Source organism: Protomyctophum parallelum, assembly GCF_964188405.1.
Source record: "Protomyctophum parallelum genome assembly, chromosome: 18".
Lineage (NCBI taxonomy): Eukaryota > Metazoa > Chordata > Actinopteri > Myctophiformes > Myctophidae > Protomyctophum > Protomyctophum parallelum.
In genome coordinates, this window is record NC_139716.1 from 19,055,986 (window position 1) to 19,070,985 (window position 15,000).

The 15,000-nt window shown below is 50.0% G+C and overlaps 1 protein-coding gene across 1 annotated transcript in view; it reads right to left on the reverse strand.

The window, feature by feature from the left end:
* zbtb4 (zinc finger and BTB domain containing 4) overlaps positions 1–15,000 on the reverse strand; it is a 17,664-nt gene that overhangs the window by 1,599 nt on the left and 1,065 nt on the right. Inside the window, exon 2 of the mRNA XM_083789280.1 lies at positions 1–7,251. This exon is cut by the window's left edge and continues 1,599 nt beyond it. Within this exon, the coding sequence (XP_083645406.1) occupies positions 1,680–7,235 (5,556 nt within the window). The 5' untranslated portion in view covers positions 7,236–7,251 and the 3' untranslated portion in view covers positions 1–1,679. The remainder of the gene's footprint in view (positions 7,252–15,000) is intronic.

Sequence of the window (15,000 nt, forward strand, 5' to 3'; positions counted from 1 at the left end):
ATGAACAAACAACATACTGGAACAAAACAAAAAATAACGGAGATAACATTACACGTAACAAAATAAAAGGCCCACGGGGCATTCAGGGAGTTCTGACCACCGCTTGGCTGATTTCTTCCAGCCGTATCCTAGCAAATTACACCATTCCTCTCTTCTACAAAAAGCAGAAAAAGAAGGAAATGGTCCAGACTCTTTCCAACAGACATTTCTGTGTCCGGAAAGTTCGTTCTGTAGGAGGTTCTGACTCTGACCCCTGACCTTTCTATGCCCGACCCATTTTTCTTCCCCTACCCAGAAATAACTCAATACCCTGAATCCATTTTCTCTCTTTCCTTCCTTGCTCTCGCTTTCTTCCTGGCCAAGGAAACAGAGTGTGCCTTTGGAAGAGGAAAAGGCCACTGAAGATGGAGGTTATTATTTTCTCTCTGTGAAGGAAAATGAGATGAAACCTGGAAGTGCAATGGTCTATTAGCCTATGATTCAGTGGCCAGCTACATGTCTGGAGCAGCTACGAGTGTTGATATTACCCAAGTGCTATTTTTTTCCTATTGTGCAGATAAGGTAAAAACTAAGGTGAATGCTAGGCAAATCCTACAGAATGCCATCTGGCCACAAGTCATGGATTAGTCGAGACATTAGAAGCTCAGAGGACCTGTTGTTGTCGTGGATTCAAATCCAGCCAAAACACTTATCGTCGCTGTTATTCAGTTCAGATTTATTTTTATTTTGGGGATATAGAGGAATCACTTCTAAATGCACTGACCTACTGTGGCTAGTCCAACTAGCATAGGAATGCTGTGCGCGCCTCAGAACCATTAATGGAATGATCAGCGCGTAGATGGCATACACCAGCCATTCATGCACGTACTCCCGCAACGCACATGAGGATAAGCATACACAATACACACACACCCAGCAACACAAATAACTGTGTAAGCCCAATTCTGCATGCACACATTCCTATATACTGTGCATGTATGTACTCACATACAGCTTTCACAGACAACTTCAACATGGAATACGCCAGTATTTTGACTCATTCACTCACTCACTTTCTCTTTCTCTCTCTCTCTCTCTCTCTCTCTCTCTCTCTCTCTCTTTCTCTCTATCATACACACAGTCAAAAAAGTCACATGTGCACAATACGTTGTTTAATGCTCTGCCTCCAAGTGTGTTGAGAAAGGATTGTCTGTCTCATCCCTTTTCCTTGCCTACACAAGCCTTCCCAGAAGAGCTTTTATCCTCATTATGCGGCTACTATAAAGGGAAGCAGACTGAACTTATTTTTTTTCACAGAACACACACCCTGTTAGCAGTTCTTATTCTTATATTATAGATAATATCATAAAGAGTCCGAGAGGGAGGTTAATCAAGCTCTAGAACTACAACACTACAGAAAGACAGGAGAAACACAGAGAAAGGTGAACAGGAGGAAAGAGAGCCCGGGAGGTAATGATACGTCACTGTAATGTTTGTGTCTCCTCCCCGTTTTCCTTCGCTCTTTCTCTTCCCTTCACCCTCACTCCTGATTTCATGCGTAGCTCTGATCTCTACTGAACAAAAGAGAGGCAGGGGGAGACCGTGCGGGTGTACACACTAAGCCAACAAGCTCAGAAACCCCTAATCCACGACAGGCCAGGTCGTCTTTGACATATTATAGTATATGGTGCTTCTGCATCCTAAGGTTTACTGCCGTTGCCGTCCCGGTGTTTCTTGCCACTGCCACTGCTGCTGTGATAGAGGTTAGGATTGGCGGCAAAGGGATGAGACGCTGTGCTCATGTAGGGACCAGCGGCGGCCGCTGCGGCTGCGTAGTTGAAGATAGCAGGGAGGAAGGGCAGCGGCTCCACCTTGTCCCCTCCAGGCGCCATCATGTTCAGAGCCATGGGGAGAGCGGCCAGGTTATAGGGGTAGGCCAGCAGCTGGGGCCCGTAAAGCAGCTGGTAGGGGTCGTGGTAGAAGGGCAGCTTGGCCAGATCGCCGCCACCGGGGACCATTACCTTCCCCAGTGGCCCAAAGGGAAGAGCTCCCGCAGGATACGACGACATGAGCAAGTTGTCATCCTGCTTCTTCCCAGAGCGGTATCCGCCTGGTACAATGAGGGGCAGGGGAAAGTCCTGCATGGGGTAGCCCATTGAGTTGGCCTCGCCCTGTTGGGAGTCTGAGGAAGAGCCTGTGTCCTGGTGCTCAGGTGGCGGTGGGGCGCGGGGGAGCAGAAGGGCATGGGCAGAGGGGCGGTCGCCGGTGCCAGCTGCACCAGTGGGCAGTGAGAGCCTGTCTAAGGCCTGTAACGGGTGGTGGGCCTGCTGCCGGCGTTTGACTGGAGCTAAGAGGTCCCTGGCTGTGGGGCACTGGCAAGGGGATTTGGGAGGGGGCCTGGGCGATGAGGGTCCATTAATAATAGTGGTTTGAGAGGTGATGTGCTGGGGGGATGGCACAGGGCTCAGAGGCTCCTCTTTAGGGACCAGGAGAGTAACTTCCTCCTGTCGGGGGTGGGCTGCACTACTCATTTGCCGGGCCATGTCTGCCTTCTCCCTTTCTCTTTTTCTCTCTAGCTCTCTCTGTCTCTCTCTCTGTCTCTCAATCTCCCTCTCTTTTTCTCTCTGCCTCTGCATCTCTTTCTCTCTGGCTAGTATTGAGGACATGGTGAGGTCTTGTGCTTCGGTAGGAGAGGGGCTCCTGGGGAGGGAGCTGGGGACTCTAAGATCTTGAACAAAAGGTGGTTCCTCATAACCTACAGGGAGGAATGTGCCATTCCCTAACTGCCTGTCTCTATCCATAATGACACCTTCCCGTTTCATGACTCCCGCCTCTGGGCTGGGAACAGTTGTCATGGAAACAACAGGAGCAGCAGTGGTTATTCTGGTCTGTGAGGTCATGGGCATGTTCGGAGAGGTGATAACAGGTGCCATGACATGTGCAGGGCTGGGTATTCTGTGGATTTGGCTGTCTAGGCTCTTCTTCCTGTGGGTCCGGTAATCCAGACATTCGGAGCTGCTCATGACCAACACACTCTGAAGAGTGGGGGTCGAGGTGGGTGTGGGAGGAGTGAACTCAGGTTTGGTGGGTGTGAGGTTAACTGGGCTATCTAACAGGGGCTTTATCCTAATCTGTGGGCTGGGTTCTCTTTCAGGACCTGTTGTTTTTAGTTCTGGCTGATCAGTTTTGTCACAAGTTTCTGATAAGTCCTGCTCCTCTCTAAGCTGGATGGGAGGGTTTTCACACTGCTGGGTTTCTAAACAGTCATCACCACAGGGTGGCTCTGTTGTTGAAAAGCTGATAACTGACACAGACTGAGCAGCGGTAGGAACGCACTGGTCTTTTTCGATATCTGGGTCTTTGCTAACGGTGTCGACCACTGTCTCTGCCTCTTTTGGCTGTGATTCAACCTCCTCCCTCTCTCTTTCTGGGGAACTGCTTAGTTCATGACGTCGAATGTGCCGTGTGAGTGCTGAGAGTGTTTTGCACACCTTGTGACATTGTGGACAGGTGTGTCTGGCTAACGCTCTCCTGCTAAGGCGACTTGGACTGGAGGTGGCCCTCGCCACCCTTCCCGCCTTCTCCTCATCCTCCCTTGATGTTTCTGCCACCCCCACCCCAAACACATCACCTGGTTCATTAAATGCCATTTTGGGCGGTAAGGAGACGGCCTCGGGGGGCTTGGGATGCTGGGCTCTCTGATGATCCTCCAGCTTTGCTCTGGAGGGGAAAGTGGCTCGGCAGAAGAGGCAGACAAACTCTAGCAGGTGGCTCAGTTCGTGTTTGTCTCGTTTTCGTGGGCTGGAGAACCAGCGTCCGCACGTACCACACTCTGCTGCATTCCCGTTAGTCCAGGGTCTGCGCTTTATTCCCCCAGGAGTGGCTGAGGTAGATGGAGGAGGCTTTGGAGAGCACAGAGGAGGGGTGGAAGCCCTGGAATGAGCTGCCTCAGTGCTTGCCTCACAGGCATCTTTGCTTGTCGCTTCTTTCTCCATTTTCTCCTCATCCTCCTCCTTTTCGCCCTCGTCCTCTTCCCCACCCGCCTCATCCGCTTTCCCATCCTCTTCCTCACCGTGCCTTTTCTCTGTCTCCTTACTGACATGGTTCATGAGTCTCTCTGCCCGCCTCATCAGCCGGAGGGAGCGCTTGTACTGCAGCTTCCGCTGCCAGTTCTTGGCCCTCTGGAAATGTGCTTGAGACTTCCTCTTGGGTTTGTAGGCGTAGTAAGGAAGCCACAAGTCCTCTGCATCATTCTCACTCTCCCCTTGCTGGCGCACCTCCTGGCGGAAGTAGTATTCCCTCACTTCACTTACTTTATCAGGGCATTTGGAAATCTTTTTCCTGACCTCAGCCCCAGAACCTTCTCCTCCTTCCTGCTCTTTCTCAGCACCCAGGCTGGCAGAGCGGCGGGCACGGTGCTTGTGGTGATGGTGGTGAGAATGCGTGTGGCGCGGTTCCTTGGCATCTGGTGGAGATGTGACTTCGCTCCGCTTGCCTTTCGGAGGAGAGTGGCTCTTGTCCCTCCTGAGGTCCGTCTCAGAAATGCTACGCTTGACCATGGCCTCCTCTCCGATGCGCACCGTAATCTGACACAGCGGCCCTCCTGATGCTACCTGCTTGGCAGTGGACATGTCACTCTTGCTGTGGGACCTGCGCAATTTGTGATGGGATCTGCCTGTTTCTGCATCCTGTCTGCCTCTCTGACCATCCTCTGTTGGGTCTGAACTGTCTCTGGACCTCTTTCTATGCCTCTCTGTGCTCTCTCTTTGTTTTCTGTTTAGCCTTGACGTGGAGCTGTGAGATGTCTGACTGTCACTGGTTTCGGGGGAGGGGCTGTTCACTGGGCTTTTCTCACTACCAGAGGCCACTTGGTTGCTATGGACGATGACTGAGGATGACAGTGCTTTTCCATGGACAATGACAGAGGGTTTTGTGTGGCCATACGTTATCACAGAAGACATGCCCGCCTCTGTGCCCCTACTGCTTTTGGGAGATTTGGTTTTGCTGCTACTGGACATTTTGAAACTGCCTTCTCTTCTCAAATGCTCTAACTCAGGGGCTTCTGTTTCATGCTTTCTAACTTCGGGCGTGTCTGTTTGGGGGAGGGGGGCTAGTGTGGACAGGTCCCTGTGTTCTACGCTCAGAGAAACAGGGAAGCCATCGAGGAAGGCATCCGGGTCGGGCTTCATACTCTGAGGGTGGGCCCCACTAATGAGGCTCTGGAGGTCTCCAGTACCTAGGCCGCAGTCCAGGCCCAGAGACAGTGGGATGGAGGGTGGGTCAGTGGAGGGCAGAAGGAGGCCATTTGGCAGGCCATCGCTGTAGGTCTTATATGGTCTCTTCTGGGAACGCATGGGGAGAAGGCGGTATAGTTTCAGGGCATTCACTTTCTGCTTGTAGCCGCCATTGGCAGTCTTCTCACTGGAAATGAGCCCGGGGTTGATGCCATGAATGGTCTTCTGGTGGGTTTTGAGGTTGTAGTAGGTTGCAAAGGCGTCCCAGCAGAAGATACACTGATATCGGCGTTCCCCTGTGTGCCACACTTCATGCTTGGTGCGGTACTCGGCCAGGGCGAAGACCTTGTCGCAGAAATGGCAGGGGTACTTGCGGCGCCATGAGTGCACATTGGAGTGACGTTTCAGGCTGGATATTGTCATATACGACCGCTCACACACAGAGCAGAAATAGATGACATTGCCGTCTACCACCTTCACCAAATGGTTCTCATCTCCCCCCAGCAGCTCAGCGGCTGCTGCATCATCACCTTGGATCCGTGCCAGAATGCTCCGTGCCTTCTTCCCTGGCCTTGCCTTGCTGTCTATTACTCCCCCTGCTCCTACGATGACTCCTCCCTCCACCCTCACCTCGCCCTCTTCCAGCGGCTCTTCCTTGGGCTGGACAGTGAGTGAAGGAGGGCCCAGGCTGTTGGACCCCGCTAGGCCCCGCGGGGACCCGCAGGCAGCCTCATGGGACTGCAGTCTCTTGCTGTGGATGAATGCTTTGCCACAATAGCGGCAGCTGAGGGCCCGGCTGCCGCGGTGCAGGCGCATGTGGACCGTCAGTGAGGAGGCAGAGCTGAAGAGCCGGTGGCACACCCCGCAGATCAGCTCTGGTTTCAGACTGTCGCTGGTGGAGGAGGAGAAGGAGGACGCGTGGGGGGGAGCGGTGAGAGCCTCAGAGGGGAGAGGAGGAGGTGGCTGTGGAGGTGAGAGATGGAGGGTAGGCGGATGAAGTTTCGGCCTGTGGGGGCTTCCCACCTTCGCGCCAGGACCTCCTGTTATTTTTTCCTTTCTTTCTGCGTCCCCACTTCTCTGGCCCGGATAGGCTGCGTTGCCCAGATTGAAAAGAATCTGGGCAGTCGGAGAGGGCGACGCTGTGCCATTGGCCACCCTGTGCCTCTCCTCCCACCCGTCGCCTGTATAACAGCCTCCAGTTTGCCCACTGGAGGACCTGGAGACTAACCTGTTGAACTGATTCTCCGGACTGACTTTGGGGGAACACTTCAGAGGGGGTGGGGATTTGATATCCCTCCTGACGAGCGTGTTAACAGTCATGGGAGAAGAGGAAGAGGAGGGTGAGGAGGACGGAGAGCTATCGTGCCTGGGGGGCTTAAAGGGTCTGTGCTTTACGTCCATGGTGGCATCCAGTTTCCACAGCGAGCCCTCATCGGAACCCTTAGAGCCAGATGAGGAAGGCCGTCGTCGGTGCGGAGACGGACAAGAGGAAGAGGAAGTGCGACAGTGGTTTGGGGAAGTGAGAGTGGCAGGAACAGGGGCGGCACTGAGTGGGAAGCTGAGGGTGATTTTGGCATTCTTGGGCCCGTCGGCCATGTCCTCCAGCCGGTCATCCAGCATGGCCTCTCCCCGGCCCCCCTGCCTGCTTTTACCCTTCATGTCCCACTGCTCGGCCTCCCCGCCCCCCTCCTCTGGTACAGGCTGACCGCCTACTCCAAGTCCACAGCTGCGCTTGTAAAGTCGCCCGGTCCCACTGGGGCTGCAGCGGGTAGTGTCCAAACTGTCAAGCAGGTGGGACAGTCCCAGTAGGCCACAAGAGGAGGCCTGTGCTGGGTGAATGTCCGGAACCACCACAGCCTGTGGCAGGGAAGACGGGGTCGATGAAAGTCGTCTCTGGTGCGCGTCAGCGTCCTCGGTTCCAATGTGCGCGGGGAGTTGCCGGGTGGCTTGGTGCTGCTCGCTCAGACGCGACCGAAGGAAGCCCGCATGGAGGGGGTCCCACACTTTCTCACCGGACACCATGGCCAGCCAGCAAAATCTGAAAGACACAGCGGGAACAGCTCCAATTAGCGTTTCACAGATTATCCAGCACAACCGCAAAACTAGCATAAACGCACACATGCAACATGAAGCAAAGAACTGACGGCAATACCGAGAGCTTGCACGGCAGCCATGATGCTGATGGCACACTTTTTCATAGACGGCAACGAAACCAAAATGCTCCAGCAGTCCCGGGCTCTAAAAGCTCAGGCAGGAATGACATGGGCGAGGAGGGAGAGGCTGGGGGTAAGGAATGAATCTGCGGCAGTGCTGGTTTAGATTTCAGCGTGCCACGGCCAAGCCTTCAGAAAGGCATTCCAGAGATCCATCTCTCTCTCGGCTGTGACACAACATTCCCTTTGCCTAATTGGAAGGCGTTCAGATTTAATCAAGGTTCCCTCAGAATAGTGTGTTGACTCGCATCCATGGCCCTGCTGCACACAAAAATAGTCCTTCCTTCTCCCTCTCTCTCTCTCTCGCTTTTAGCAGACTAAAGGAAAGGGGGTGGTTCTGATCAGAGCCTTGTTAGCCATTCCTGGCAGTGGCTAGTATCTGCCGGGCATGACTCTAACCATTTATTTGTGAAGGCAAGGGAGGGAGAGAAGGAAGGGGGGGGGGGGGGGGGGAGGCATTTGTGAGTGCGTGCGGAGAAGGGGTATTTTGCTGCACTTTGCATCCGGTGAAATCGCAGCTAAGCTCGGTAGATAGATAGAAAGAGGGACAGATACAGAGAGTGAGAGAGACACAGAGGGAGAGAGAAAGACAGAGAGAGAGGAGGATGAGCCACTGTCGATGGGCACTAACCATTTCTATTCTAATTCCGCCGCCATGGCTGTGGCTGGATACACAGTCCTACATTTATTCATGCAAATGCCAGCTGCAGATTTGCCCGCAATATGTTTGTTATAACTCATTTACAACGGGATCAGGTGGTGGGGTCGGCCGACGATTGGACATGGGATTGGAGACGGCATATGGCCACAGTGATGCGACGAGGAGAAAAACCCTCAGTCATGCTTTTCTGCCTGCGTTTTTAAAGCGGCGAGGAAGCCAGGAAGGCAGGCCGCTGTAAAATTCCACAGGCAGCCCTGAACAGGCAGAAACTAGGTCAGCACTGTTATTGCAGAGGGAAGAGGAGGGAGAGGGAGAGGGAGAGCGAGACAGAGGGAGAGAGGGAGAGAAAGAGGGAGAGAAAGAGGGAAAATGAGAGAGTGTGCATGTGTGTGTGTCCGTGTGCACATGCGTGTATGATATATAGAGAGAGTGAGAGACTAAAGGAGAGATAGAGAAGAGTGGAAAGAGAAAGACAGTGAGGGTAAGCCAAAGAGTGATAGAATGGAGGGGGCTGAAGCAGGCACAGTCAGACAGACAGGAGCCCAGGCAAACACATGCACACACACACACACACGCACGTGCGCACACACGCACGCGCATACGCATGTCGCACACACAAACACCAGCGCACGCACAAACACACACACACACACACACACACACACACACACAGCATAAACCTATACATTACCCATGGGCAAGGCATTAACAAACTAGTTTTACACGGATGAGCCCAGTTGGAAATGTCATGCAAAATAAAGTGAATCTCAATACCATGCACCATAAGGACAGGTGGAATGAACTAATGTCAATTTACCACAGTCAAGACGATTCCGAAACAACTGTGCATATAATAATAATATCTGGAATTTATATAGTACTCAAAGACGCTTTACATGTGTATGCGGGGGCCAGGGGAGAGGAGGAACAAAAAAGAAGAACAAAAAAAGACAATAGTACTAACATACTGAATGAAGGCTTCTGTCCTGGATTACAACAAACTATTTTACTCCACTGTATGGCCACCTGTTTTCTATGTGCATACTGAAGTAGGCCTTTTGCTGTCACCTTTACCGAGCAGCACTAGACATTGTGCAGGAAATCCCTCATGCCGAGCGGCAGTCAGGCTACAAGTGGGCGGACGCATTGTGAGATGGCGCAAGGGCTAAAAATGTCACAATTTCATCTAGCATTTGTGTCGGGGACAGGGAAATGCGTACGACGCCCCCTCGCACTTTCCCTTCATCTGCCTGTGACGCACATAGACTCAGCGTTAGCAGAGCCTGCACAGCCACACAACAGACACATAGACTCAGCGTTAGCAGTGCCTGCACACAACAGACACATAGACTCAGCGTTAGCAGAGCCTGCACAGCCACACAACAGACACAGACTCAGCGTTAGCAGTGCCTGCACACAACAGACACATAGACTCAGCGTTAGCAGAGCCTGCACAGCCACACAACAGACACATAGACTCAGCGTTAGCAGAGCCTGCACACAACAGACACATAGACTCAGCGTTAGCAGAGCCTGCACACAACAGACACATAGACTCAGTGGTAGCAGAGCCTGCACACAACAGACACATAGACTCAGCGTTAGCAGAGCCTGCACACTGTGCACAGCCACACAACAGACTGGCTGCATGACCGTGACAAGCTGCCTTGAATGCGCCTTAGCGGTGTACACACTATATAGTGCATACGGGCAGACACGTAAAGGACATGCATCTAAAGCATGATTATCGCTCTCGCAAAGGCACAGATGTGTGTATACAACAGATATCACAAACATATACTGTATACTATATATACAGTACATGTACACACCACACATGTACATATACATACGTATGTAAATTATATATATATGTATATATACACACACACACACACACACACACACACACACACACACACACACTGTATATATATATATACACTGTGTATGTGTATATATATATGATGGGAACCCCTAAGCCTTTTGGGGCTTTTACATTTCAAAACGGGAACCCCGTTTAGGTACAGTATGTACAATATATAGCAACATAATGTTTTTCAGAAAACTTAGGTCAGAATTTAGAAGGCATTTTTAGAATACGCCTCTAAACGGGTCTAATTGGGATATATATTCCCATACAGACATACATATACATAGTACACATGTAATGTACGTATGTATTATACAACAACAAAGCCCAAAACAGCCTTCCCCATCACACGCAGACAACCAAGTGGCAACTGGCAAGGAACCTAAAGCAACATCAAAACAAAACCCTGTCCTCACGCCTGTAAGGGACAGGATGTTCTGCACAGACAAACATGTTAGCCTGACCTGTTTTCAGTTAGTGCTACTCTGAAAAACAGATTGTAGCTGTAAAACTCAAAATTTAAGTAACAATTTGGAGTATGTATGATTCTCATGGGTAAGCTCCAAAAATACATAAACTAAAAAACAACGTTTGGGGGGGGGGAGTAAGTCTTTAAAGCTTGCATCGCTACAAAACACCACGGCCAGAACAGGTGCTCAGCTGGTGTGGGACAAATTAAAAAATAGCCTCACAAAATTGAGGGGAAAAAAGGAAAGGGATACGCATGGCTAATCAGCAGAAATAAATATTTTCTACTTTGTAGTACACAGATATAACTGGGGCGCCTGCTGGCCTAGTGATCCAGGCGCATGACACATATAAGTGTGTTTGAGTCCCGTTTATGACGACCTTTGCTCCTCTCCCTCTTTCCTGTTATTCTTCACTTGTATCCATCAAAAAAGGCAGAAAAGCCAAAAAAATAAAGAAAATATTATCTGTATAACTACAGAAGGACGTGCCTTGGAAGACGTACGTCACTCTCCATGATATTGTTGAGATCTGATGACGGTTAAATAGGATAGGTGACTGATTTAGATACAACCTATTACATTATAAATATTGTTTTTAATTGCTCTATTTTAACTGGGTGTAATTATGTCACCTTAATTAATTAATGTATTATGCTAGCTATTTGAAATGTCTGACCAACAAACCATCAGTCGTGATCCTTTTTAACACAGTGGTTTTCAACCCTTTTCATATCAAGGCCCATTATTTATTCTGCATTTGAGCCACGGTCCACAGACCACCAATTCATTACATTTAGCCTCTCAGACCCAAAACTTAAATATTTTGTTGTCGTTGGATAAGATTTTGTCCACAATTCCATGCTGTATTGATGTTGATACCATTAGGAGAGATAACAGGCAGACGTTGATCGAAATAACAATTCTTCTACATTCTCTAATTGTGTAGATTTCTTGTAAATTAAGTAATGCAGATGTTTAACAATAATTTAACTCTTGAGAGTATAAAATGAAACCAAATGAAACCAAATGGACCCATAAGGGACCACCTGGAACCCCCTCAAGGACCACTGGTGGTCCACGGACCACTGTTTGAAAACCACTGCTTTAACATCCTGTGCAACCTCTAAAAATAGTCTTTGACCCTGTGGAGCGCTGAGCTACAGTATAGATCCACTGAATTCAGTGGATTTGATCCTGATTGGATAAAATTGGTATCCCGACCTGAAAATGCATTTTCTGTTTAATAAAAAGCTAGAGAGACAGAGACTCCTGTTACTGAACAAACACTGTAGCAATGATTACTGTCACAATATAAAGCTTTTTAACTTATTTTACCCCAAGAAAATCACTTACCCTAAATGGTAAATAAATGGTGCATTTATATAGCGCCTTTACAGAGATTGATTACATTCACCCATTCATACACACATATACACACCGATGCCGGGGGAAACCATGCAAGGCACCAACATGCACATCGGGAGCAATTAGGGGTTCAGAGTCTTGCTTCAACACCAACTTTGGGGGAGCCCGGCTTCAAACTGGGAACCTTGCGGTTGCCATCCGGTCACTCTACCCCTTCTGACCCTACCTTTAAAGGGAGATACGCCTGATCACTGATGTGCATTTCAGCCCTGTATTGACAATTATCGTAGTCTACAGAAATAACAATATGTATGATATAACCCATATTGACACAATATACTCCTGTGGCGTGCCGATGCTTTCTATGTCTGCCATTACATCAATCTGATTCATATGTTCTGAAGTAAAGATCGCTAGTATTTAGCCAGGAAGTAACTGTTGTGGCTTTCACATCCACAGATTGTAACTCTGTGACATTATTACTCCAAAACTCTTTCAAATTGAGCTCCCTGCCAGTTCAAAGGAATGCTCCAGAACATTTTTCACCCGCTTTAATTGATTTATTTTACTGATATAGTTCCTTTGTAATTTATCCTGATTTATAATGTTGTGTTTGATGTATTGTTTTTTTACTGTATTTTGTGTATTGTAACCTCGGCTACGTTGAAAATGAGGGCTTGGGGGGCACGGTGGCACAGTCGGTAGTGCTGTTGCCTCACAGCTAGAAGGTCCCGGGTTTGATTCCCGCTGGGGACGCCGTGGGCGCTGGAGGCGTGCTCCCTCCTCCGCGTCATCAGTGCCCATACCCGAGGTGGGGTTGGCGATAGGGCACTTCTGTGTGGAGTTTGCATGTTCTCCCCGTGTAATCCTGGTCTATAAAACTACCTTCCCCTGGCCAGCCGGTGCGCCTGATGGAGGGGAAAGGAACTGGTCGGAATAACTTGTTCCTTCCACGCTCTACATCCGGCCTGGGAAACTCCCCCCTGTCAGGTGAAAAGAAGCAGCTTGGACTCCTCATTGAGGTCAGTCCGCTGCCCCCCCAGGTTGGCAGAGGAAGCGTAGCGCCCAGGATTACATTCGATAATTGACACTGGGTGAAAAAATGGGTTGCAAAAATCGTGGGATAAAGATTTATTTAGAAAATGAGGGCTTGCCCTCAACTGTATTTCCGAATATAAATGGAGGTGATGATGATTACTGGGGTAAACTTTTCAGCAACATTTCAGAGACATGCAGAAGGCCATTACCCCTATAATAAATATAGACAATAATGATGGTGGCAGTTGTTTTGGGTAGATGCTATAGCTTAGGCCTTGGACCTTGTCATAGTCATAGAGCTTATTCCTCACAGCACTGTTTCTACAGATGTGGACTTTTATTACAACCCTGGCGTGAGAGTGTCACAAATAGAGCTCGTGAATCGGACGGTGTTGTTAAATGCAAATAATATGTAAGCCAACACTCAATTGTCTTTGCTTTTGGCATAAAACACAGATTGATTTGTTTTCTGTCAGACTACAGTATGTTTAAGGGACTAATTGCTACAATGCCGCCGTCATGTCCCAACATGCACATCAATAACAGCCAGGATCCTGTGCTTTCATGTTATTCTGAATGACTGAAATGAATCGTGACCAATTTTCCTGATAGCCTCGACGCTGTAACTGTATGTCAAGCTGTGATATACGGCCATTATGCGAGTTTTTGGCGCTGGGGGGGGGGGGGGGGGAGGGGGCGCGGGGTCGGGAGGGAGTGCCTGCAAGGCGGAATGCGGGGGGCCTCGGTGTTCCAGCCGGCAAGCCAGTGGCAGGGAGCATGTGGAAAGAGGAAGGTGTCGGTTGGGCTTTCTCCCCAGCGAGGGCCGGCCAGAGGGGCCCAGCCATTAGAGCAGCAGTTGGTCTGTGAGGGGAGGTTTTGGAAGGGAAGGGGGAGGGGGGGGGGGGGGTAACGTGCATGTGTGGGAGTGCGGGAGGGGTGTTGTTAGCAAGAAGCGGTACTGAACTCTCCACAACCCCCCGGCCAAGAGAGCATGGTGGAGCCAGCCAGATGGGATAGAGGGTGGGAGAGAAATGGAGGAGAGGGAGGAGAAGGGAAGCTGGTATAGGAGATTGTATATGGCGGAGTGGAGGTGTTGGCTGTATAGGTGGTAGAGGTGACTTCAAAAGCATCTCCTCCACGTTCAAATTTCAGTTTCCTAGTGTTTCAGATGCCGTGCAGCATGTCTGCGATTCCCCTTTCCACCCGCCTCTCCTTCCACAAGAGTAAACTGTGGTGCCGTGGTGATTTTGCATGCCACTCCACTCGCCGGCAAGCCAGCCCGTGTCTAAAACGGCATACTCTCCATGGTCTGTTAGCTCCCAACCCAGCACATAATTCCCGTAATTCTGTCCCCCGTAACAGAATCATGGGAAGCATTAGCAGAGAGCAAGACCGAAAAAAGTACCCCAGGAGAGAGGTAACACAACACCAATGACCTCTTTGAGGTAATTTCCCCAAAATCATTTTCAATTTCGCGCACAGTCTCTTCTTGAAGGTGCAGTGAAAGCCTCTTTGGAAGTTTTCAGTGTAAAACAACTGAGGGCTGTTTGTGTGTTAGCTAGCTATGCTTTTTCAGAGTTACGTTCCTACGGTCAGCATATCCGCTGTTAGAATGGCGGTTTAGGCAAGAAGAAATGCTGCACCAGTTTCCACTCAGTAACACACAGTAACATTCACATCCCCAAAAAAACAACGGCAATCCACCATTTGTAGTTGAACAGCGACTCTGAAAAAATGTGCACAATTTATCCTCCATGAGTATACAGTATGTAAATAGACCACACAGAGGACCCCTAATGTTGTTTGCCGTCCTGCGTGGCCAAAACACACACACACACGCCTCATTTCAAAAGCCCACACTTCCACAAGGTGTGACATCACTGAGCAGACCAGCGACCACACCACGTCAGAGGTCAGATGGTGGACCTGACCTCTGACCTCCAAAGCCCCAGTGGCATTGTGGGTCACATTTTCCATACAGTGAACACAGTGCAGGGGCTTGGGTCGGCACCATGGAGACCAGGGCTTGGGTCGGCACCCATGGAGACCAGGAATGTGGAAGAGATGGCTGCATAGTTGGCTGTTTTTTTGTTTGGGGGGGGGGGGGGTGGTGGGTGAAAAAAAGAAGAAGGGAGAGAGCCGGGGCAGCACCAACGGAACTGTGGTG